At 42.4% G+C, this 27247-nt stretch overlaps 2 protein-coding genes across 2 annotated transcripts; one reads left to right on the forward strand and one right to left on the reverse strand.

Moving 5' to 3' along the window:
• Nucleotides 1-1517: 1517 nt before the first annotated feature.
• On the reverse strand, nt 1518-11084 carry LOC125231328. The gene is made up of 3 exons (XM_048136768.1): nt 10640-11084; nt 4383-5081; nt 1518-1531 (listed from the first exon to the last, which is right to left on the reverse strand). The coding sequence occupies exons 1-3, from the start codon at nt 10848-10850 to the stop codon at nt 1518-1520; spliced, it is 924 nt and encodes a 307-aa protein (XP_047992725.1). The 5' UTR covers nt 10851-11084.
• A 10121-nt stretch (nt 11085-21205) lies between these two features.
• LOC125231329 lies at nt 21206-27039 on the forward strand. Its single transcript, XM_048136769.1, has 3 exons — nt 21206-21826; nt 21890-22291; nt 24154-27039. Exons 1-3 carry the CDS (start codon nt 21206-21208, stop codon nt 27037-27039), a joined length of 3909 nt encoding a protein of 1302 aa, XP_047992726.1.
• The last annotated feature ends 208 nt before the right edge of the window (nt 27040-27247 follow it).

The raw sequence follows: 27247 nt of genomic DNA on the forward strand, positions 1-27247 counted from the left end.
TTGTGTAAATTCGTAAATCTATTCCCATTTTCTTCCTTTTTTATCTCCTATTTCATATTCGCATCTACGTGTCAAAACCTACAAACTGTTCAATAAAGTACGTCCAAAATGTACCTCAGATCGACGACAACAACGTACAAGGCGCAATCTGCGATTTTTTCTTGTAGCAGATAGCACCTTGTACGTTGGTGGGTAAGGTGCAATTTTCTGGAAAAAAAAATTGCAGATTGTACCCTATACGTTGTTGTCGTCGACTGATATCGCACAAGTCCGATATCGCTAAAGCACTCCTGGGTACCTAGTCAACGTTACAATCGTTTACGCTTCGTAACTGTATCGTAGCTAGCTCTCTCTATCGCTCTTCTGTAGCCGCCGCCGCGTCGCCGTGTAGCCTGATTGTCACTTTGGTGAGGCTGGCTGCCTTACCGCGCTGATTATGCGACACCGTTGCGTTACATTACATATATACAATCGCATTAGTCGATGTCACCATTTGGTCCAAGTCACAAGCGTTTATGCAAGTTGTAGTGCTTATTAATATGAGAGGCAGTTGGGCTTGGCGAATTGAGCCCTTAAGAATCCAGGCATGCTGTTGTTTTTTAAGCCTTTTTTAAACGTACAAGGTAATTAGCCGAATGGCACAAACGCTCACGAAACGAAACGCTCGTAGATATCTATCTCTATCGCTATTGCGTATTGGCGTGACAGAGACAGGCCCCGTAGCCGAATGGCATTTCTGCGACGCGAAACACCAATACGCAAGACCGATAGAGATAGATAGCTACGAAAGAGATATTATCGTGAGCGTTTCGTGAGCGTTTGTGCAGTCGGCTACGCACACTGACTACCTTTCGAGGCGTTTCGTTTTCGTTTCGCGTCGCAGAAATGCCATTCGGCTACGGCACAAGTACTAACCGCGGTGTGAATCCAGGATGATTGACCATACACGTATCAGTGAGTGTCAACGAAAATCTTCTCTATTAACGTCTGCGTAACCATCCATCGGCATCGTATGATTCGTATGCCATCTCGCTAGTAAAGCATAATAGATAATCAAACGAACTTACCTGTAAGTGATGTTCGATGACTATTAAACGATGTGATTCGCCCGAGTGATTACACTATACTTTACATGTAGTAGCACGCGAATGTGCTGCCATCGTATACACTTTTAGAGTAACATTTTTAACAAAAAAATATCTCGCCTAAATTGGGGGTATTTCATACACGTTTCTTATAAAAAAGGCCATCAAATACGTGTGCTATTTCGTGACCAATTGGGTAGAATCTGGAGCTTGACCAGTTCGGGTCAGGGAGGGTTGTAATCACTCGGGCGAATCACATCGTTTAATAGTCATCGAACATCACTTACAGGTAAGTTCGTTTGATTATCTATTAAACTTCTGTGATTCGCCCTTCGTGATTACACTATACTTTACATGTAGATGTTTAGAGTTACACGAAATAGCAGATTAAATGAAACATGTATGTTTGAAAAATATAAATAAAACAAACGTTTACGTCAGTTTAACTGTAATCAACAGACACTTCAATTATTATTACCATGTAATATTGTACGAGCAAATACTTCGGACGAGTCCGCCAGAACATCTCTATTATAGAACCTAGCGAACGTCAAGGAATTATCTGACCAACCGGCGGTCTTCTTAATCAGTTCTATATTAACCCCGAGCCGGTTGGCTGCTGACGTACTTGCGTGTCTCGTACTATGCGATTTGAAGATCGATGTATCAATACCACTCTCGAGCAAAGTGGTTTTGATCCATCGACTCAAGGTCTGTGAACACACTTTTCTAAATGGTTTTTTAAAACTTGTAAAAAGAAAATCACAATCGCTTGGGCGATTGGTAGATGAGACAACCAAATAACGTTCTAAAGTCCTTGCAGGACAAATTGACTGATTTTCATCGAAATAAGGCAGAATCAGTTTTGGCTGAATGCGATTAACTGCGGATGTCTTAATCTTATCTGTAATGTTAATAATATATTTCTTATTACATTTATGAATATTACTTAGCTTGATTAACGATAAGGTTTGCACACGGTGTGCCGTAACTAATGCCAAAATAGTTATTAACTTCCTAGAAAGATGCTCGTAAGAAAGGCTTTCATTTGGATACCAACAACTTAAATGATTAAGAACGATTGAAGGGTCCCAAGTAAAATCATATCGTGGATTTGGAGACCGCAGTTTGTATACTCCCGTCATAAAACGTTTCACAGTTGGATTATTTATAACATTATTATTCAATATTAATGACAAAACTGCTTTCGCAGTATTAATTGATCCAAATTGACAACCTTGATTAAAAAGTAATGTGAAATAATCTAATACTTCTGCTACGCCGACATCAAAAATATCATAACATTTTTCCTTACAAAATATATACCATTTCTTTAAATAACAATTATATTGCTTAAGTGTGGTTTCTGTAAGTGACGCTAGCATGATGTCTGCCGCTTCTGCAGGAGTGCCTTGCCTCATGAACGCCGCCCGGACAACACTCCGGCAACCAGGGTAAGGCTCCTGTGCAGCTTGTGTTCGACACTGTAAGGGGAGGACAATAAATTTGGTTTAGGTGGGAGTTCTATTCGTTCAGAAATCAATAATCTCTCAAAAAGAGGAAACCAGGGTTGTGTAGGCCATAGTGGCACAACAACAATGCCCTCCGCTTTATCTTATCTTTTGCAACATCCTAAGTATTAGACAAAATGGTGGAAAGGCGTAAAAGAAATACGACGACCAAGATATGGTAAACGCGTCGATATTGTACGCGTCAGGATCACGATGCCACGAAACAAATCTAGTACATTTTTTGTTTATTCGACTCGCAAAGAGGTCAATCTCTGGACTTTTGTTTAAAAAATTACAAATTTTCCGAAAGGCACTGTCGGCTAGCTCCCACTCAATGTCTGCATGTTTCCGGCGTGATTCTGCATCTGCTATATCGTTGTTTTCTGAACGAACGTACGAAGCAAATATATGTATATCGCGTTCCTCGCACCATTGCCATATCTGTCGGCTTAATTCACTCAGATGTGGGAATCGAACACCACCCATGTGATTGATATATGAAATCGCAGTGGTATTGTCTATCCTTAGCAAAATCTCACAATTTTTGTAATCTTTAGCAAATATTTTTAAACCAAAAAACGCGGCAGTTAACTCTAGACAATTAATGTGTTGCCCAAGCTCATGACTGGACCACTGACCACTGGCTGTCATATCTGAGCAACTTGCTCCCCAGCCTGTTAGCGACGCATCAGAAAATATCTCTAATTGATAATTTCCTGTCTTGATCGGATTACTACATGTTTCTATATTATATATCCACCAATCTAGATCATCATCTAAGCTACCCGGAATGCTAATGTATTGATCATAGTCATCATTTTTACTTAAATAAAGAAATTTGATTCTTTCCAATCTCTTAGTATACAACCAGCCGTATGGTACTGCCGGACAAACAGAAACTAATAATCCTATCAAGTGTGCGAAATTACGAAGTTTACATCTTCGAATGGATTTAAAGTATAAAAGTTCGTCTTTAATCCTCTCTCGTTTTTCGCATGGCAATTGTCAAATTTGCAGAATTGAAACTAAACCCAAGAAAATTTGCCGTTCGACTTGGTGTACCTATTGATTTATCAACATTTATTGTAAATCCTAATGATTCTAACAAGTCTTTCGTTACATTAAAGTTATGTAAGCAGTTAGAATACGTGTCACCGAAGAGTAACAAGTCGTCTAAGTAAACGACTGATAAAAAACCTTGATTGCGCAAAAACTGCACAACAGGACGCATTAACTTCGTGAATATGTACGGAGCAATATTTAGGCCGAATGGACATACCAAGAATTCGTATGTTTTATTTTTCCAAAGAAATCGTAAATATTTTCTGTAATCAGGATCAATATTTATCGCAAAATAGGCGTCTTTCAAATCTATTGAACACATGTAAGCGTTTTTTGATAAAAGTCTCATTGCTGTCCTATAATCTTCGAGTTTGAAGTGCGGGGTACATATAAACTTATTCAATGATTTTAAATTTAGAATGAATCTATTTTTTCCATTACTCTTTTTAATAAGAAAAATACTGGACAAGAATTGATCCTGACGCGGATCACATTCTTGTATGGCACCAGCACTAATAAGTTTTTTGACTTCCTCGTTCATACTCGTCTCCGGTTTTAGTCATTGCTTTTATTGACTTCAGACTTTCTTGTAATTCTTTACCAAAAAGCAAACTATCGCGCTTTAAGTCCTTAATATTATCCTTGATCTCCTTATTTAAACTAGGCACCAAGAAATTACGCCTGCTCTGAGTCTCTGAAAAATGTAAGTGACATAATAGTCTACCTGTATCGCTCAGTGACTTTATGATCCCCTGTTTGTTGTTGTCTAAAGTTGAATCTGTTGTCAAGATATTCGACAATGTATTGGCAACTCCTGTTATAATAGTCGAGAGCAACTTTTGTTTGTCACTTAGAATATTATCCCGTTTTAAAACATTATCATTATACGCCACCTTAATCTCGGGATTGAGTATAGGAGCTTGCGCTAATTTAAAATTTTCTGGTATTTCGTAACGTTTTAGAATATCATTCTTAATATCGTCCTTCATACCATTAACTAGAATGTCGGACCATCTCGTCGAGATATCGTCGTGAATGCAAGGACCAAATGTTTCTTCTTTTACGGGCTCATCGCCCAACAAACATAATAAACCGGGATCAAGCGCGGTCACAATCGGCGTAGATTCTTGTAAACCAATTTGTTCACCGGTCACCTGTGTGGTGGTAGCTGCGGATGTAGGCGCGGGAGCGGGCGCAGCCGGCGTGGTGGTCGCGGCCGCGGGCGCGCACGCCGGCGCGGCGGCGGCGGCGGGTGCGGGAGGGGGCGCGGGGGCCGGCGCGTCCACCGCGCGGGGCCCGGCGGCGCTTCTATTCTGTATGACCACCGATCGCAGCCCGCCAGCAGCAGGCAGCGCACCCGACGTTGAAGCACCGACCTCATCATCGGTTAAGTCGTATACAGTATTGTTGGTCAATGGGGATTCTGTAACAATACGGTCAAATACCCTTCACAATGCTGCTCTAATTTCAGCAACAAAAAATAAGTGTCCATTATCTTTGACCCTTATCTCTAGACATAATGTTTTCAATCAGAGACCAACGCTTATACTGGTCAGACATCATAAGCGGCTCGGTGATCTTTGTGAATTGCCCATTTGGTAGGGTAATAGGTAGTGTTTCTACCGCCTACTTCCTCGATGTTGGATGTTATACTATAACTACGTACGTATCTACATACGTATCTACATATCTATATACCTACGTATAGTGTCTAGGTATATGAATGATACGCGAGATGGACTTCAAGACTGTTTATTTATCATGTAGGGTGGATATACAATACTCAACTACCGACATCTTCCTTCTTTAAAACAAAAATATAAAAAAAAAGTATGCATAATAGTACATGCATAATATTATTAATGTTGAAATATACATGCAAAGCCTTAATTCCACTAACCTAGTACTTTAAACAAACCTATGCAAATTCATTCATAGATTGTAAAGGAAAAGGTAGTATACAATTTTATTCATTATTATAAACTGGTTTTAGATAAGTAACTGCTTATTTTTTAGAATTTTAACTATAAATTACTTGACAATCATTATAATTAACAATTATTTTTATTTATTTATGATACACTTTTTTCATGCTTATAGTTATTAGGTACATTGATAACATACTGAATACTTTACAATGCAATTTTGTTTTTACAATACTAAATGTGTTTTAATAATTTACAACTAATAGGGTATATTATTTAATATATTCAATGTTTACCTATACTATAATAGACTTTAATTATACCGCTATTACATTAAAACTGAACATTCTCTTTTTTATATAATATGTATAGGCAAAGGTTATCCAACAGGCAGTAGGTAGGTACTTGAATTCCAGCTATGTACTCCAATCGCCCCACCTATTAGGTGGTATCACTGTCCTGCCAGAACGAGTTACATAAGCATTAGTTTGGTTTGTATTTACACTAACATCATTTGAACTGGGAGCTGAAGTTGATGAGGATTGCATTTGCCTCGGGAGCATGTGATCAAGGTCGAAACTACATTCCCGATCCGCACCTGGCCGGTGTGGGGAGTCCGCTATTATGTGACGTCTATTCCTAATTATTTTACTACCATTTGTCATTAATATTTGATATGATCGATTTCTTAAAATATTACTAATCGTGCCGTTCATCCAAATACTGTTATTGTTATGCCTTACCTTTACTTTTTGCCCTACTTTTAGAGGAGATAAGGTTTTTGCGTTTATGTCGTAATACCGTTTAAAAACATTCTGCCGGTCAATTAATCTGTTCCTAACGTTATGGTTAACTGTCTCGTCTAGGACAGTTTCCCGTAGAGGTAAATGCTTCGCAACTTTCTATTTTGAAGTAACTCTGCCGGTGAGGGTAAATATTCACTGATAGGTGTATTAAGATATTCTAGCAATGCTAGGCGAAAATCCGTCGACGTATACGTGCATTTTTTAATAATATTCTTTACTACCTGTATACTACGTTCAGATTGACCATTTGACTGGGCGTAGTGGGGGAGGAACGTACGTGATTAAATTGCCAATCTTTTGCAAAATTATTAAATTCGCGAGAAGTAAATTGCGGTCCTCCGTCAGACATAACTATCTCGGGTATGCCATGACTATTAAATATACATTTTAACTCATCTATGATCGCACGAGAGAGTGTGCTACTCAATTCACGTACCTCCACATATTTAGTATAGTAATCGACAGTCAGTAAATAATCTTTCCGATGGATATGAAAAAGATCAATACCTACTTTAGACCATGGTCTCTTTGGTACCTCATGCGGAATTAGTTTTTCTTTTGTATTGTTTTTTCTATATGTTAAACACGCTTGGCAATTAGATATAAAGTTTTTTAATTGGCTATTTATTTCAGGCCAAAACAATAACTCTCTTGCTCTTAATAAACACTTCTCGAGACCAAAATGCGCATAATGTATTTTTTGAAGCATGTCACCGCGTAACTTTTTAGGTATAATTATTCGACATCCTTTCCATAATAAACCATTTCCTTCTGTTAAATCTTCTCTGTATTGCCAGTATGGTTTCACAACATCATCTACGTCTTTTTTCTCTTCCGGCCATCCTCTTCTAATATATTTTCTTAACAGCTGCATTTCACTATCCATGTCTGTTTCTCTTTGTAGTGTTAAATAGTGCGTATCGGTTAATTCGTTATATGCACACACGGTGTGCACCGCCTCTGCGAGTTCGTCCTGCAGGTCGTTGTGGTCGCGGCACTCGGCCGCGGCCGGCTCGTAAGCACGCGATAGCGCATCCGCGATATGTAGCTGCTTGCCGGGTTTGTAAACGAGCTTAAATGAGTAAGGTTGCAGTCTTAACAGCATGCGCTGTAACCTCGGCGGGGCATCCACAATTGGTTTTTTTATTATGCTCAACAGGGGCTTATGGTCAGTTTCAATTGTTATGTCTGAGCGCCCATAAATATATCCATAAAACTTTTCACATGCGTGTACGCATGCATATAACTCTTTCTCTATTTGTGCGTATCTTTGTTCCGTTTTTGTAAGTGCTTTGGAAGCATAACATACTGGCAGACCAGATTGTAATAAAACACATCCTAGACCACTCTTACTCGCATCAACTGAAAGTGTTATGGGCTTAGTCATACTGTAATATTGCAACACTGGTTTTTCAGACAAACATTTTTTAATTACGTTCCACCTATTTTCATGTGTCTCGTTCCAATGCCACTCTATATCTTTCCTCAACAATTCTCTGAGTGGTTCTGTTTTATCAGAAAGATTAGGTATGAAATTACCCACGTACGTTATTAGTCCTAACAAACGTTCAACGTCCTTGCTATTTTGTGGCCTAGGCATATTAATAATAGCCGAGATATGACTGTCATCTGGGTATAGACCATTTTTTGTTATTTTATGCCCTAAGTATTTAATTTCTTCGAGACCAAACTTACACTTAGAAAAATTTAATTTTAAATTTATTTTACGACATCTCTCTAATACCTGTCTCAACCTCTCATCATGTTCCGATTTCGTTTTTGCAAACACTAAAATGTCGTCTACATACATACAAACTCCTTCGATATCGTCAAAATTCTCATAAATTTTGCGATGAAATACCTCGCAAGCAGACGATATTCCGTAGGGCATACGTAGGAACCTATATCTCCCAAACGGCGTATTAAAAGTGCATAGCTCACTATTTTCAATTTTCACTTGCCAAAAACCATTAGTAGCGTCTAGCGTGCTAAAATACTGAGCCCCCGACAAATTTGACACTATTTCGTCTAACGTAGGCAATCTAAAATGTTCTCGTTTTATAGCTTGATTCAATTCTTTTGGATCTAAGCATATCCTAAGGTCTCCATTTGGTTTTTTCACTATAGTCATACTGTTGACCCAGTCGGTAGGGCCCTCAACTTTTGCAATGATATCTTGTCGCTCCATCTCTTCTAATTTTGCCTTCAATTTTTCTCGCAATGGTATTGGTACTTTTCTTGGAGCGTGCACAACAGGCTTACATTCGTTATTTAATCTAATTTTATAAGTACCAGGCAAACAACCTATACCCTGAAATACATCTTTATATTCTGAAATAAACGACGGAGAGTTCTGCTCCGTTTCGCTCACTTCAAATATCCTTTTAACTAAATTCATTAGCTTGCAATCATATTTGCCTAGTACGGGAGAGGACGGCACATCTACCACTTTAAATTCCAAAAAATATATTTTATCTTTATAAACCACTTTCAAAAAACATTTGCCTAAAACATCTAAGTCTTTTCCTGAATAACCGTGTAGGCGTGACGTTGTAACCATCAAATTATCTTTGCTTAAACCGATCTGAGATAAGTAGCGTAATGGTAATACATTAACTTCAGCTCCCGTATCAAGTTTAAACCTTAAATTATGACTATTAACATTTAAAACAATGGACCATTCATCTATCACATTATTAAGGCAATATATTACCTGCTGGTCAGATTCTTCAATTTGATATACACCACACACACGCGAAAAGTGATTCATACGCGAGCACCGTAAACAACGTTTTCCATACGCAGGACACTCATAGTTTCCATGCATTGTGCCACATTTGTTACACATACGATGTTTATTATACGCGTTGTCCATCGCACCACGAGCACTGTCTCCAGCGCCAGCGCCGGGCGCCGCCCGCGCCGGGCCGGCCGCCGGGCGCGCGCGCCAGCCGCCCGCGCTGCTCCCGCTCCAGGCGCCGCCACCGCGCCCGGCGCCACGGCCGCCGCCGCCGCGCGACCCCGCGAACCGTCCACGTCCTCGACCGTAATTTCCTCGTTGTGATATTTGCCACACATTATTATTTACTTGTGATGTGCCGTTATTGTCACCTGCCGTTATATTGTGTACCGATTTCTCCCGCGATTCTTCAATGATATTTTCAGAATACACTTTGGATACTACGGCCGCTCGACATATCTCCATAGCTTGTTCTAAAGTCAAGTCGGCTTCGCGTAATAATCTCTCTCGAATAGCTTTGCTCGTGATTCCACATATCAATCTATCCTTAATTAAGGAATCACATAAAGTTCCAAATTCACATGAAGTTGACAATTTCCTTAAATCGAACACATATTGTTCAATTGTTTCACTTTCTGCCTGATTTCTTGTAAAAAATCGATGCCTCTCCACCGTCAGATTTTTCTTTTGTTCAAAATATTTCTTAAATTCGTCCAACACTTGTTCTACCGTTGTACACTTTACATTTAGTTGTTCATACAATTCCCTGCACTGTTCACCCACTATATGAAGCAATATATTTATTTGTATGACCGATGTTTTTTTAGAAAGTTCACACGCGTCGAAATATATTTGAAATCCTTTACTCCATTTTTTCCAACTGTCACTTAAACTGCCCGAAGTAATGTTCAACAAACTTTGATCGTAAGTAAATGGTAACGGAGGCGTTAGCACTGTTTCCATGTTTGTTTACTTTAAACACCAAGTCCCGCTAATTATTATTTTGTTTACTTTTCGCACTATTTTCGCGTTAATTAACCAATTTAATTAATTTCCGGCTGCGCCATGTCTAGGTATATGAATGATACGCGAGATGGACTTCAAGACTGTTTATTTATCATGTAGGGTGGATATACAATACTCAACTACCGACATATAGTACACATATAAGCCGTTGTAATTAACGTAATTAATGTTCTTAGACATAGGCAGTCGTGCTACAGTCTCGCGGACTGTAGTCTAGACTGATAGCATTGACAATTTGCCGCAACCAGGTATTTTACCTATAGTATTCCGGCATAGCCTCACGGACTGATGCTCTAGGAATATATGTGCTTCCCTTTTACACAGCGATCAACCTCTCGGATTGAACTGAAGGTATAAATTAGGGTCGGTAATAGCCTTACAGACTATACTCATTGCACAATGTATCTATTTAATAAAACAAAGCTGGCATGTACATAGGACACATTCTATCAAATGATTAGACGAAGATAACTGAAAATCTTACCTTCATATTGCGAATCCTCTAGCAAGGGATCGGGCTCACCGATATCTTGGTCCGCATACTCATATTCATTATCTGTATATGAGGACGTACTAGGGCTATAACTACGATGACGGCGCCTGCGACGAATCTTCAATCTTTTCCTCTCGAGACTTCGGATTTTTCTTTCCAAGTAATCTTCCTCATCTTCCTCACGATGTTTGCGTTTTCCCATTTTATCCGCAAACACAAAACACTACACTAAACTTAGTAAAAACACAATTATTTCACTAACAAAGGAAAAGTACGTGCACGATGGCCGCCACACAAAACGTGTATGAAATACCCCCAATTTAGGCGAGATATTTTTTTGTTAAAAATGTTACTCTAAAATTGTGTACGATGGCAGCACATTCGCGTGCTACTACATGTAAAGTATAGTGTAATCACGAAGGGCGAATCACAGAAGTTTAATAGTAGCTACATAGGAAACATTATCTATGTGTGAGTTACGAAGAAATTATTATGAATGAATTCATTAATAAAATCTATTCATTTTTCCAGCTCACTGTACGTAGTACAGTCAACCAATTTAGAACCCTAGGCTACTGTAGAACTGCCACAGAGACGTTATAAGTCAGATTGTAAGAAATCTCTTACAACTTGTTATTTTGACATGGTTGTACAGTGGCCCACAGAACAGTACACTGTTGTATAATACTATACTATGTGGATGGTGGTAAAAAAAGTTTAAAAGTTAAAACTCGTTAAACGCTTGTATCTTATGACTTACTTTAATAACGTTTGATAGACGTACCGATAACACTGTCACAATAGACTTGTCAGGGCTGTTGTTTTTATTGTGGTTATTTAATGGGTTAATACCCGTGGAGGCTATGGCTGTAGATTATAACGCTACGTATGCTATTAGCTGATTAAAATATACCTATGGCTTTGGCTCTCATATTTTTTTTTTGATTTGTTGAGTTGAAAAATGTATGAACCTTTCCAACGTAAAATACATCATAAAATACATCATATGTACTGAAAAGGTTATTTCACTACTCAATGACACATTAATAAGTTTAATAACACACATGTTCACATCACTATCAGAAACCGGTAACATCAAAACATTTCGCGAACATAATCGCTAGTTCCACGCTGGCTACTGTAATGCGTCGGTCTTTTAGATCTACCTTATCATTCGGCGGCACTTTGATCTGTTATCAAATACTTTGAAATCATATCTTTGACTACCTGAGTATTGTGAACCTTTATATACAATGGATAATGTTTTGATAATGTATGTGTGGGTGTATTGTTTATCGTATGAATCATTTTGACAATGTGACATTATCAGTACCTGTTAAATTTAGCTACCTAAAAGTTAAAGGCGTAAAACATTGAAGAATAAGTAGTAAGTACCGTAAAATCTTGCACGGAAAAAGGCGGCGTAAAACCGGCATAGGTACCCACCTAGAGCCCGCTTCATGGAAAATGGTACCGATACCGGTGGTTTGTTACCGATAAATTTAAACGACTCTGCAAACATGAGTACCGTCCTCAGGTCATTGAAGTTTCTAAGGAGTTGCCAATTTGCCACCGTGCAACATATTCTAGGGAAAATCCTTCATCATACCCCGAGCGCCACGCGGAGTGAATTCGAGACGCCGTCATACCCTAAAATGCCGCTGCCTCCGCTTACCGCCGCGGAATCTATAACGTGGTTCAGATGCTGCAGAAATAATCCACGGTAAAGTATTTAAATGTACATAGTAATTATTGTCATTTAAATACTTAGCTAAAAATATACTTTGACGGATTTTATGTCGTCTGAATGAATATCCTCCTCTCCGCCGCTTTGCAGCTCCGCACATCAAAAGTTTAATATAGTTGATAAAAGTCTATAAGGCCTTATGGACTTTATTTGAACCTACTGTATCTATTTTAAAGTCAGTATAGTATGCACTGTTTTGACGGTCACCTTGACTCTAGAGAGGATAATCTTATTACTGACTTTATCTTTAGAAAACAAATCCACGTCCAAGGTTGCAGGAATGAAAATTGTTTGTCATATTTATTTAATATTTTGCAATTATATTTGTTTTTGTTATGTATTTAGTTTAAAATTATAAGCTTACTGCATTTGGATGATAAAGCAGTTAAAGAAGCTGACGATACGAGGGTAAGCAATCACTGTCGCCAATGAGCAGCACCCACTGGCTACCATGAAAATTGCTTGATAGAGAGAATGTCACTGAAAATGTATACTGTAACTTTTGGTTCTCGTAAGTAACCGTTTAAGGGCGTTCTCGTTACTTATATTGAGTAACCTACTCTCATGGTAGCTAAATTAAAGTAGATATTATTTTATCGTCGCTTAGCACCCATAGAGCTTTGCTTAGTTTGGGGCTAAGTTGATCTTTGTAAGGTGTCCCCAATATTTGTTTATTATACTTATTTATTCATTACAAGTAATTTGCATTATGTTGGACGTTCGCTGTTTTGAAAAGTCGTATCAGTTCGGAAAGACGCTGGCACTAGCTGACTTTATACTTGGAGATGAAGTACGATAGATAGCTTACCTGATTGAAGTGACAGAGGCAACATTTTCGTGATTTTAGTACATATATTTTATGTTATCATTATCAGAAATAGCAAATGTAATAAAGAAATTTCTGCTTTTGTGACGATAGAGAGATGTGGAAGAGGAATACATGCTGCGACAACCCCAAATGTCTTTTCACTCCCAAAGTTTACTCGTAACTGTGCGAGGCAGGAAATTTTCTTTTCAGTCGTGTTCAAAATTATTGCGATGTCCTTGTTTTATTCCATAAATTAAAATCTCAGTACAGTACGGAAGAACAGTAGAATTATCAAAACAAGTGTTTATGAGCACGGTCTATTAAAGTTTATTTGCGACGTTATCTGGGTAAAGGGACCTTGTCGATGGCGCTTACGTCCCGCGGCGTCGTATTTGTGCACGGACATCACTCATAACGCCGTAAGTGCCATCGACAATAAGGTCCCTTTACCTAGATAATGTCACATTTTTCAAGTGTTTGGTGGCGTAGTACTACGGCTAGGTGTTCCGGGTGTGTTACGGGTTTTAAGTATTGAATTTGAGCCGTAAGCTTATGTTCTCACTCATACTTCCCGCGTGATGTTTTCTAAACAATATGTAGGACACCATCATGTAACTTATGCCGTTTAACAATAAAAATAACCTTGTAATATTAGCAACTATTTAGATATTGCAAGGTCATGGTTCTAGTATGAAATGTCAGTACCTAGTAAATTATTTCTAAACAATAACGATATTTCGAAAAAAATATTGTACTTTTTATGAATGTGATAAGTAGTTCCTGTCCATCTGCATTGTTGAAATATATTGAGTAAAACCTATCTACATAATACACAAGAAAAACAATGTTTGAAGGTTCCATTTTTCGGGTTTCGCGAAAATTATGCATTCTGAGTCAGAATGAATAAAGCTGATTAAATTTACAGCACAATATTTTTTTCTCTCTTTTTCTTCAAGAGTTTTCAAGATAACGGCTGTTGTCACCTTTGCTAACCGCATCTTACGCCATCGACTGGAATTTGCTTTAGTAATGCTATTAATTTAATTAAACGATGGTATCGATCGTACTACACTAGATATGCATTGTAATATCAAGATTGTCGGTCGCTTTGAAGTGGGCAATGAAGGTTTCTAAGCATATCTGCATTCCGCAAATACATGGATCTTACACGTCTTTTCTAAAACCAATTCCTTCTTTACAATATCTCAAAATATACACATACATACATACATATAACCACGCCTGTATTCCCATGAAGGGGTAGGCAGAGCACATGAAACTACTCAAGTTTCAGTGCCAGTCTTGGCAACTAAGGGGTTGAAAATAAAAACGAATTTGTGACATTGCAGTGACAGGTTGCCAGCCTCTCGCCTACGCCACAATTTAACCCATATCCCACAGTCGACTTCTACGACACGTATCTGGTTGAGTTGAGACTAAGATTTCGGACCAAAAATAGCACAAGTAGCACAACTTATGTTTTGTATAAGTACTTGAAATTGAAATTAAAATTTAATTGAAAAAAAAAAATTCGTATCGCACTAATTATAACCGGTAGTGACCATTTACACGGTGAGAGAACTCGCATGCGAATTTCATTACCTACATTGTGATATTTGATTGGTGTGCTGAATCCATACTAATATGTATTATAAAATATGGGAAAATGTGTGTGTCTGTTTGTTTGTCCGTCCTTCACGGCAAAACGGAGCGACGAATAGTCGTGATTTTTTAAGTGGAGATAGTTGAAGGGATGGAAAGCGACATAGGCTACTTTTTATCTCTTTCTAACGCGAGCGAAGCCACGGGCAAAAGCTACTTTCCTGAGATCGTAGTTCGCGTGTCGTCCAAGTCCAAAAGTTCCGAAAATATATCTATAGAGGTAGATGTAGGCCACATAGGAAACCTACTCAACACGGTAGGTTAGTTATACCCACATGGTATTTTTTCTTAACAATAATTGTATTGTTCCTTATTCTCATAGAACGCACACTGTAAGACTAGCAGATAACACAGGTCACATTTGACCTCCAAAACCTTCCTAAAAACAACCACACAGCTTCGCGTGGTAAAAAGTATCCTTCAAGGAAAGGTTACATAGTTCACCAGACCTTATCAGTAGACCTCTTACAGATTAGGATTTGGCTCAAAGGGTCATTGTTCTTTTGTTTCTTATCAGCAAATCCAGGTACATCGGCATAGCAAAGACCGACAGTGGCACCTAAGGTGCTGTAATGCTATTTTGTTCCATTGTAAACAATTCAGTATGTTTACAACGTTGGCATTTTATTGTTCTAGTCGGCTTGTTTTAAGTGAGGAAATTGGACTGAGCGTCGCAAATTGTTTACACAGATGAGTAAGGGTTACCTGGTCTTAAAAATAAGCTCGCTTGGTTGCAAAACTTTTGGTGCATTTAAAAATGAAAATAGCATAGGTATATTTTAGTCAACCTTGAATAATTAATACGTAAGTTATGTAGGTACATACCTATAATATGGAGTCCATAGCCCTGTGAGTATAATTGTGCTGTTACCTGAGCGCTTTCGCTAGCCTTTATCTTTTTGAGTTTTTAATTCATATAAGGCTAATTGTATTAATAAAAAATTTTTATGTGCCTGCGGTAATATGTTTAGTGACGCTTAGGCTCAATTTCGATTAGGTAAATACCTACATATATTACAAAATGATATGTAGGTACTTTTTTTTCATGCGGTGATTTAGCATTACATGTTATTAACCATTATGGTTAAACGCATTATTACCTGAAAAAAACCAAAGTGAGACGTAGTAAGATTAGTAGATAAATTCTTAAAAAATACGTCGGTTACGTAGCATATTGACAGACATAAAGTAAACTCTGATATCGAGATATATACACTGGCACTTTCATATATATTTAACACAAGTTTTAAAGACAACTCAATTCCGGTTGTTTTTAAAACATTTTTTTTTTTTTTATAAATGGGCTTACTCTTGACCACAGACTAGCCAAAGGCAAAGACGTGGCCTACGATGGAGAGAGCTCGCCCAGAAGATGCCTGTTCACTCTTGATTTGAAGGTTGCCGGGTTATATGAGCTCGGAAATATAGCCGCCGGCAAGGAATTCCACTCCTTGGCAGTGCGCATAAGAAAAGAAGAAGCAAAGCGCTTCGTGCGGATTCGTGGAATATCCACCAAGTAAGGATGGAGACCTGCCGTGCGTCTAAGAGTCCGATGGTAGAATGGGGACGGTGGAATAAGCTCGTGTAGCTCTTGAGCACACTCCCCGAAGTGCAACCTGTAAAACACCGACAGACTAGCGACTTTCCGCCGATGGGCCAAAGACTGTAGCTTGGCCGTTAGCTTCTTGTCGCCAATCATCCTCCTGGCTCTGCGCTCCACTGAGTCCAAAGTCGATTTTGTGGACTACTGAATGGTAAAATAAGAAGCTGTTACTTTTAAGAATAATTTGTGACGTTATCTGGGTAAAGGGACCTTATTGTCGATGGCGCTTACGGCTTTATGATCGATGTTCGTATACAAATACGACACCGCGGTACGTAAGCGCCACCGACAAATAGGTCTCTTTACCGGCATATTTATTTATAAACGACACTAATAACGCATATTAACAATTATTAAAGCTCCGATTCGCTTGATTCGCTTCTTCAATCTTTTCAAATTGTGATCAAACTTGCTTGTTTGGGTATCCATAGTAGAATCGGCACACAACCTCCTCAAGGGTTTGCCAACGATGGGTCTTGTGTAAAAAAAAAGTGTATTTTTTCTTTTATTATTCAATAAATTAAAAAAAAATGACGAAGTAGGTATGTATTTGTATTAATAATAATTATTAAGTACCTACTATATACTAGTAGATATCACTTATCTAGTTAGTAGTTACTTGCAAAATAACAGTTAAAACTTCCCCAAAATTAGTAGCACTAGCAATAAAACAAATTAATTACATGGTAGCAATTTGATTAATGAAACAGTGTTGTTGGAAACTAAACAAGTGCAGTTAGTTATTACTTCATTTTTAATACGAATCAGTCCGGTTTAGACTTCAAACCGGACTGACACCGTTATGATAAAGAATTTTACTTATTCAAATTATGTAACTCAAATGAACAGTTGACAACAAATTATTTAAGTAAGTATGTATAAATTTAATAGTCTAATCTAAATAATAACAGAAACACTTTAAAAATCTCATGAAATGAAAATCCCGAAATCATTTTTTGAAAAAAAAAAAAAAAACAAATTTGACATCGATGTCACCTTGTTTTCATTCACGCTTACGCCGTGGCTTGCGTGGGCGACGGTCGCGCGATGTTCGCGCGACGGCGATGCGACGCATACGAAATCAAACCTTATCGATATGGAGTAGACGATGCGATGAGACATGAGACGCGACGGCGACTGTCGCGCGACCGTCGCCCACGCAAGACACGGCGTTACTACTCACTCGTACGTATATTGCAATATAATAGAAGTAGGTTATATACGAGTATGAGTATGATATGAGTGAAATGCTAATGTCAGAGTTGTCTAAATGATATAATTCAGAGACTCTACTGCGGTTTTCTATACCATATCATGGCAAACAAGCAAACTTTCCGCCTTAAGGTAAGCAGTCACCGTAGCAACCAACCGCAGTTTGTAACTCCAGAGAGGTGTTACTTGCGCGTTGCCAACCCTGTAAAAATCTGTGCACTGGTTTTTAGGGTTCCGTACCAAAAAAGGTACAGAAGGAACACTTATGGCGCCGCTTTGTCCGTCTGTCTGTTTGTTTAAAGAACTCCATACTGTAAACCTTCGGGAATACCTAGGCAAGGAGCTCATTCCACGTTAACTTCACAGAAAATGTTCCATTTTATTGTGTATGTTTATTTAAACAATGCATGTCATTTTTCCCTGACGTTTACCAAGCAAGTACCTAGATACCGAAAGAATTTAAAACGTCAAACGACTTAAGTAGTAGATACTCAGACATCAAAATATACGTTTGAATTGCTCTCAATAATAAAGAATGGCCTCGGCGCTGTCAATTCACGATTGCTGTAATTAGGCACAAATATCATTGTGCAAATGAAGAAGTTTATAGTGGGTTTACGACGGATTTTCGTTCATATTTAACCTAGATTACACTTATATCGTCCATGGTAATGAAGAAGCTGTAAAAAAATCATAAACGTTATTTCCCTGTTTGACTCATCATATGTATATTATTACGGAGAAACCCGTTTAAGTAATTAAAAAAACGTTTATTTATATGAAAAACTAGAATCACCGGAATATAACAGTAAGTTGTGTTACAATCATTTTTACAAGTAATTTGATGAATTTTCGACATATAACTAGATCTATAATTTGCATTCAAAAGGGCTGACGAAATTATGGACATTTGCTTAAAACAAATCGTCGGGGATAGTGCAATACCGCGTAACTAACAAAGTCAATAAGTTCAAATTTCCTTGTAAATTGTTCCCGTGTTGAACTCTATGTGTTTTTTTAGATACGCGGTATTGCACTATCCCCGACGAAATGACATATTTAAATACCGTTGGAGTCTTTTGATCCGTTAAATGGGTTATGATAGGATTGAACTCTCAGCGGGGAGTCTTTTCGCCATTGAGTTTGATTTTGAGATACGATCTAAATATATGTGTTGTCGCTTGTCATAAGGACGCCTTTACAAGTTGTTCGAATGAAGACACAAGGACATTTTCATCCTTATAGTAGTAGGTAGGTAAGCGACAAAGTGGGACCCACTTTGACTAAACTATTCAAAAAATCTTAATTTTAATCGATGTCTAGTTAGTTAGTAGTAGGGGGTGGTAATTTTACCACCCCCTTTCTTCCCGTGGGTGTCGTAGAAGGCGACTATGGGATATGGGTTGAATTGTGGCGTAGGCGAGAGGCTGGCAACCTGTCACTGCAATGTCACAGTATCGTTTTCTTTCAACCCCTTTTTGCCAAGAGTGGCACTGAAACTTGAGTAGTTCATGTGCTCTGCCTAACCCTTTATGTTATACAGGCGTGATTATATGTTATATGTATGTATGTAATAATTTATATTCTGTTTTTTTTTTTGTTACTAAGATGTGCTAATAAAGGATTATGTGCTATATTAGAAATGTAATGATTAGCATTTAATTTTAACAACATTTTGATGTGTAGAAGTTACTAAATACGTTTATTACTATGATAGATTACATTACACATATGAAATGTTACAAACAAGAATATGTAATGTACACATAGTCAATGTCATCTAAAGCTTTTTATTCCGGGAAAAATCGAACTATTACTTATGTTAGCGACGCGTCGAAATATATGTAAAATAGCATAAGAATTCGATTAAGACTGTATTCGCAATAAAGATTATTTCGTAGGTAGGAAACGGGTAGAACTGCGTTAGTTAAGTTAATTTTGTCAATTCCGATTATTAAGTATGATAATAAGACTCATATGTGATGTATTCGATAGCAGGCAATTCCCATATTCCTTCCTTCCCAAGTCCGGAAACCGAGTCCAAAGTTCAATCTAAACTCAGACTGTCCATTGGACTACGATTAATAGCCAATAAGCACTAACGTGAGAGGCTTAGAGCGAGAAAACCGAACTCTCCTCTGATTGGCTAAAAATATTTCCTTAAAGTTCCGAAATCATTTTCCTTTCACCCGAAAATTGCCTTAGGATTACTCGAATCCAAGCCAATAACTCGATAACTATAAGACATATGAAGATGTAAATAGTTTTAAAACGTAGCTGGGAACTTACGTAACACGATAACCTACATTTCCATAGTAATATTCCGTTATCGATAACAATGGAGCTCAAGGCGAGCCGCGAAACCAGTCTATTGTATGGCCCGGACGGCTAATCACCTCTTCTATTGTGTAAAAACGTAAACAAACGCAGGTGCATTCCACTCGAGGTGAATGACCCTAGTGTCAGGTGCATTGTTACGTAATTTCGAAGCGATAGCCTAATTAGTTTATAAGTAATTAGGATTTGAACGAAAAATGATAGCGTTAAATTCACGTAATCGAGCGCCGTAACGCGTTCGACCAATCACGACGCGCCATCCGTCGCCTATCGGGCGCAATTATTTACCTCTCTATCGCACGGAGCCTCGCGCTCAGCCGAGTCGTGATTGGGCGAATAAATTGAAATGTTTCTTTCCGTGAAGCGTAGGCGCATTCTGAAAAGGGGTATAAAAGGAACGATCGCTCGGTATGGGACATTCGAATTCGACCGGAACAAGAAGAACCAGCAGCCTCCAAGGAAAACCAGCAGCCAGCAGCCTACTACAAGCAGCCTACAGCCAGCAGCCAGCAGCCTACAGCCAGCAGCTAGCAGCCTACAGCCAGCAGCCAGCCACCCTCCACGACGGGTAGCGGCAGCAGCAGAAAACGACAGCATCGCGACGTATCGTCCGTACCGAGCGTTTCGTTAGGATCAAGTTAGGATATTAGCTTAGGAGTATTTTTATAACCGCGTTAAAATTAGAGTCGTTGATTATTGTAAATATAAACCATTTGATTTGATTCGTTTTTTAGTTAGTGTATTCCAAAATCATAATCGGTACGGTTGATTGCTGAGGACGACATCGAAGCTCAAGGTACAGGCCCGGGACGAAAGAGTGAGTCGCACGAGCTCCAGCACATTCTCTCCACTTCGAGCCGTCGATAGGAAGCTTTGCGGACGCGGTCTGCAACAGTTTCTGGTCCTTCGAACCGGATCTTCGTGCGGACTACGGGTCTACAGCGACGTACCTGTCATGAGCGACGACAGGATGGTAAGGACGAGGTCCAGGTCCAACCGAGCTGCGTCAGTGACGAGCGAAGAGGAGAGGCAGCAACTACTCGACGAAGGCGCGTCGGCGGCCCGCGAACGAGAGGCCGCACGCGCAAGCGCTGAGAGGGCGATGGGCGCCGACGCGGCGCGCCCTCCTCACCTCCCTCCGGACCCGCTGGCGTAACGGAAGGGCTTAGCGTCGCCGGCGCGCAACCGATGGGCGCGGCGACAGCTAACAGCACGCTCAGGTATGGATTAACCGTAGAGACACCGAGGTCACCGTCCTACGACACGACATTGCTATGGCGAAGGGATTTAGCCAAGCGGTTACGGCGTCGTTCCAGACCCACGCCGATCCCAGCTAGACATCCCAAGGCTGCCGTCATAGACAGAACTACCGAGAAACGAAAGTCGCTGCAGGAAACTACCAAGGAGGTAAATAAACCAATTATTAAAGCTCAGTCCGTCAGATCACATGCGAGCAGTCGCACTGTGATAGAAGCGCAGCTGTCTCAGGCGGAGCTCGAGGCCAGCGAACGGCTAGCGGAGATATCCCGGAGGGAGTTGCAGCTAGAAGCGGACATGGTACGTAAACGGCTAGACGCCAGAAAACTGCAGATCCGCGCTAATGCGGATAGCGCAGACGAGCACGAATCTGCTGGTAGCGTGCGAAATTCGAATCAAGATCGATTAGACGAATGGCTAGAGAACTCGCGAGACGCGACGTCAAAACCCATTTGTAAGAGGTTAACCGACGAACCTCTACCCAAGTACGAGACTCCGAGACGACCTGCGCAGGCGGAGCGGCATATTCGAGGCCTCTCACCGGACCGCCAGGTATATCGGCGATCGATATCGCCACCGTCGGAGTCGCGTAGGCGATCGATATCGCCACCGGAGCGACGCAGGCGATCGACGACGCCGCCGGCGCGTCGCGAGCGATCGACGTCGCCACAGCTGGACGCGCGTACTCCGCACACGGCGCACACGCGCGCCACCGAAGGTACTGTAGCAGAGTCCATGCTGCACCTGTTCGAGAGGATGCAGATGGCGGCCCGTCCAGCCCCGAAAGATATATTCGAGCTGCCGCATTTCTACGGAGACGTCAGCGAGTGGAGAAGTTTCTACAATACCTACGCAGAGACATCGAAGCGGTATAAGTTTACTGACTACGAGAACGTGGCGCGGCTCAGGATGGCTTTACGCGGGGACGCAAAGACGTGTGTGTCTCACGTGTTATCGACAGCCACCAGACCCGATATGATCGTGAGAATACTGAAAAAGCAGTTTGGACGCAGCGAGGTATTGTTAGACAAGGCGATTGACGACCTGCGAAAGTTGCCGCAGTTGGGGCCTACCGCGAACGACCTCAACACTTTCGCGATAAAAATAATGAACGTGGTATCTACAGTTATGGATATCGATCGAAGGCACTATGCCGATAACCCCATGCTCATCAGAGAGGTTACGGACAGGTTGTCGCCGCATCTTCGAAGCAGATGGTGCGACTACGCGAAGAAACATCGAGACAGCAAGGACCCGGAGATTCTGCAGTTGGCGGATTTCCTCATGGAGGAGAGCGAACAGGAGATGTCCTTCTGTCACGCCCGCGCCGCCCCGAGGCGAGCGCAGGCGCCGTTATCAGTGCCGCACGCGCGCGCAGCCGGCGCTCGCGTGAAAATATCCGCAACGCACAACCCGCCGAGAGCTCCCACAGGACGTCAACACGAGGTGCAGAAAGTGACGTACGCGACACGTCAAGCCACAACATCCCGTTCGACGACGTGCCTGTTCTGCGGTGGCGGTCACCTGACGCCGGACTGCCGCAAGTTAGCCGCCCAATCCGTGGGCGCTAGATGGGAGTGGGCGAAATTAAATCGTATATGCTATCGCTGTATCGACGCGAAGCATATGAAAACACAATGCAAGGCCAAAGCGTGCGGCGTTGCAGGCTGTCCTCACGTACACCATCGACTGCTTCATGCGGACTCGCCGCAGGAAGTGCGTGAGGATACGGCTATGGTGCTAACACAAGAAATCAGGTCAGTACCTACATCGTCAGCAGTGACGTCATCGGCCGAGCCAGCGGACACGACGGAGCCGCGAGCTGCGGACGACGAGAACGACGCCCGCGTGTACGTGTCGTCAACACCGGACTACAGCGTGCTGCTAAAGGTACTACCCGTAACCGTATCAGGTCCAAAGGGAACGGCGCATATCTTCGCTTTCCTTGACGATGGATCCACCTTGTCAATGATCGACCAGGACGTCGCGGACGAGATCGGCGCGGTCGGTCAAGACGAGCCGCTATGCATAAGAGGTATTCAGCGGTTGAAACTTAGCTCAGTGACACAGACGGTCAAGGCTAAAGTAAGCCCCGCTCGTGGCGGCTTGACATACGATATATCCCTAAAAACGGTAGACGGACTAGGGATACGCTCGCAGTCATTAAATAAGAAGCGTCTATTGGAATACGAACATCTGGCGGACTTGGGCGACGAGTGCTACACGGGCATGGGCGTGCCGCAGATGTTAATAGGCGGAGACTTCAGTCATCTTATAAACCCGACGGAGGTGAGGCAGGGCGGCGAGGACGAGCCGTGCGCAGTTAAAACCTCGTTAGGATGGGTTTTCTTCGGGCGAATGCCGAGGTATGTACCAAATAACGAGCAGGTCGTGATGCACTGCCACAGTGACGACAGTGATCTCGTGGAGCAGGTCAAGAAACACTGGGCAGTCGAGGCGCTTGGCATAACGGCAAAGGACAACATTCGACCCGACGACCAGCGAGCGATCGATACATTCGAACGAACAGTAAAAAAGGTAGGACAGAGATACGAAGTCGGCCAACTATGGGCTGCCGACGACATAAAGCTGCCACCGAGTTTCAACATGGCGAAGGCGAGATTACGCAATCTAGAAGCCCGCATGTCGAGAGATCCTGACTTCGCCAACGAGTATCAAGCACAGATACACAAGCTTCTGGAAAGGGGTACGCAGAGCGCATCATGGAACCACCGCAGTCAGATCGGATGTGGTTTCTGCCCCATTTCAGCGTCTACAATTTAAATAAAGGAAAGTATCGCGCTGTATTCGATTGCGCCGCGAAAAGTCAGGGATGTGCATTGAACGATTTCATCCTCGCGGGACCGGATTTACTACAGAGCCTGCTGGGGATACTACTTCGATTCCGTGAGTGGGAATTCGCCGTCACCGCGGACATACAGGAAATGTTCCTTCAAATACAGCTGCGAAGAGAGGATCGGCATAGTCAGCTCTTCATCTGGAGGGGATCGCGGCGTGACGTGACACCGTGGACGTACCAGCTAAACCGGGTATGTTTCGGTAACATCTCTTCTCCTTTTCTCGCACACTCGGTGCGGAATAGGAATGCGACGGACAACAAGGATCGCTATCCGGACGCGGTCTACGATATCCATAATAATCACTACATGGACGATTATGTGGCATCATATGAGACAGAACGGGAACTCATATCAACAGCGACACAGGTGAGACTAGCACACGCGGAGGCTAGCTTTCGGCTGCGCAGCTACGCTAGCAACAGCGAGTTGTTAATGCGAAACATCGATCCGGAGGAGCGAGCGACGGGACCTTCTCATCTCGGAGAAAAGCAACAGACCGTCCTCGGAATGACGTGGGACCCAGAGACGGATACGCTGGGGTACAACACGAAAATGCTACGAGTGCCAGACGACGTGAAAAGGTACGAGCGATCGCCCACTAAAAGGGAACTTTTGAGTGCCGTAATGTCAGTTTACGACCCATTAGGCCTCATAGCGCAGTATATGATAAGCGCTAAGATCATATTCCAACGTGTGTGGACAAAGGGCACGGACTGGGACGAGCGGCTGCCGGCGGAGGAAGCGGAGGACTTTTTCCGGTGGCTGAGGGCACTGAGCGACGTGTCCGCGCTGCGAATACCCCGACGATACGCCACGCCCACCGGTGCAGCTAGAAGAGAATTGCATATTTTCAGTGATGCATCGACCGAGGCCTACAGCGCGGCGGCCTATTGGCGAGTATCGAACGACGAGGAGGAAACGCAAGTGAGCTTAGCTATAGCGAAAAGCCGAGTTTGCCCGCTAAAGGTAATGACAGTTCCCAGGCTCGAATTAACCGCAGCAGTCGTCGGCGTGCGGCTGGCGGAGACAATTTTACGCGAGCAGCGTTATCCTGTGACAAAGGTGACGTATTGGACAGATTCCATGGTTGTTCTCGGATGGGTTCGCGATGACGCGCGAAACTATCGTCCGTACGTGTCACACCGACTTGCGGAGATCGCCGAGAAAACAGATAGAGACGCGTGGAGGTATGTACCAACCGCTCAGAACCCCGCAGATCGAGCGACGAGGTGTCAACCAGCGCAGAGCGTGCGCATCGAGGACGAGTGGTACGAAGGACCGCGCTTTCTCTATGGACCCGAGACATCATGGCCTAGTCACACATCGAATCGAACAGACGACCTGCCTGAGAGGAAGGCGAGGCCGTCAACCGAGACATCACTGGCAATCATCTCAGCGAAGCCAGACCCTTCGAGCGTACTGCCAGACGTGAGACGATTTAGCAGTTACGACAGACTGTTGAACGCGACAGCGAACGTCTTGCTATTCATCGAGAAAATGAGAACGAAGAATAAAGCCTTGCAGCTACAAGTCAGACATTTGAGAAAGGCAGAACACATGTGGTTGCAGTGCAGTCAACGACGAAGCTTTCCCGAAGAGCTTCGAGCCTTAAGCCAGAATAGGCTCATCGATCGCAAATCGCGATTATACGACCTGGCACCCGAGCTAGGCGATGACGGCGTGTTACGCATGAAGACGAGGCTGGGCAGCGCTCCAGTATTGTACACCGCGCTACAACCGATAATACTGGATGGCCGCGAGCCGTTCACCCGTCTACTCATCCTGCGAGCTCACCGACGATCAGCGCACATTCACAACGAAGCAGTAATCAACGAACTGCGACAAGAATATTGGATACTACATCTGCGGCCGACCGTGAAGTCTGTAGCTCGAAACTGCGCGCTATGCACACTACGACGAGCAACACCGAGAGCGCAGCCCTTAGGCGATCTCCCGCCCGAGCGACTACAGGCGTATCAACGTCCCTTCACTCACACCGCACAAGACTACATGGGACCGATGTTCGTCACGATCGGGCGGCGCAGAGAAAAACGCTGGGTGTGTCTATACACGTGCCTAGTGACGCGCGCTATTCACCTTGAAAGCGTGCACAGTCTTTCAACCGACAGCGCGCTACTATCACTACGAAGATTCGCCGCGAGAAGAGGATGGCCCAGGACGATGTACAGCGATAACGCGACGTGCTTCAGGGCGGCGTCGACGGAACTACGTGAGGCGTACCGACAATGGCTGCCTGTACTGCAAACTTACGCCACTCAGAACCGAATGGAGTGGAAATTCATCCCACCTGGCAATCCTTCGGCCGGGGGCGCGTGGGAGCGAATGATAAGGACAGTTAAGATAGCGATGTCCTACACTTTCAACGAACGAGCACCGAAACCCGAAGTTTTCGAAACTCTACTCGCCGAGATAGAGAATATCGTCAACCGACGACCACTTACACATGTCAACGTCGATCCAGACTCCGAAGAAAGTTTGACTCCAGCACACTTTCTACTTCTTCATAACGCTAACCTACCGATGATTGGCGTTTACGACGAGAACGAGAAGAAGCAATGGAAGATGGCCCAAGCGCTTGCCGACCACTTTTGGCGGCGCTGGACCAAAGAGTACTTTCCTCTACTGGCACCGAGGAAGTCGTCCCACGACGGAGGGCGGCAACTTCAACCAGGCGATGTGGTCATCGTCGCTGAACCCAATGGTCCACGCAGCGTGTGGCCCCGAGGCGTCGTCGAGACTACCTACCCGGGACCCGATGGACGGGTCCGCTCCGCTGACATCAGAACGAGACACGGGACGCTACGCAGGCCCAGCTGCAGGCTGGCGGTCATCGCGTCGCAACCCATGCACCAGGAGTCTTCGACTGCGGGGACAAAATGTTAGCGACGCGTCGAAATATATGTAAAATAGCATAAGAATTCGATTAAGACTGTATTCGCAATAAAGATTATTTCGTAGGTAGGAAACGGGTAGAACTGCGTTAGTTAAGTTAATTTTGTCAATTCCGATTATTAAGTATGATAATAAGACTCATATGTGATGTATTCGATAGCAGGCAATTCCCATATTCCTTCCTTCCCAAGTCGCGGAA

This window comes from Leguminivora glycinivorella, chromosome 11, assembly GCF_023078275.1.
Source record: "Leguminivora glycinivorella isolate SPB_JAAS2020 chromosome 11, LegGlyc_1.1, whole genome shotgun sequence".
Lineage (NCBI taxonomy): Eukaryota > Metazoa > Arthropoda > Insecta > Lepidoptera > Tortricidae > Leguminivora > Leguminivora glycinivorella.

Coding starts and splice junctions, on each gene's coding strand:
- LOC125231328 (XM_048136768.1), bottom strand. CDS start 10,850: ATGGGAAAACGCAAACATCGTGAGGAAGATGAGGAAGATTACTTGGAA. Junction 5,082..10,639: donor AGAGGATTCGCAATATGAAG/GTAAGATTTTCA, acceptor GTATTGTTACAG/AATCCCCATTGACCAACAAT.
- LOC125231329 (XM_048136769.1), top strand. CDS start 21,206: ATGGGCGCGGCGACAGCTAACAGCACGCTCAGGTATGGATTAACCGTA. Junction 21,827..21,889: donor GCCTCTCACCGGACCGCCAG/GTATATCGGCGA, acceptor TCGCCACCGGAG/CGACGCAGGCGATCGACGAC. Junction 22,292..24,153: donor AGCAGTTTGGACGCAGCGAG/GTATTGTTAGAC, acceptor GATTTACTACAG/AGCCTGCTGGGGATACTACT.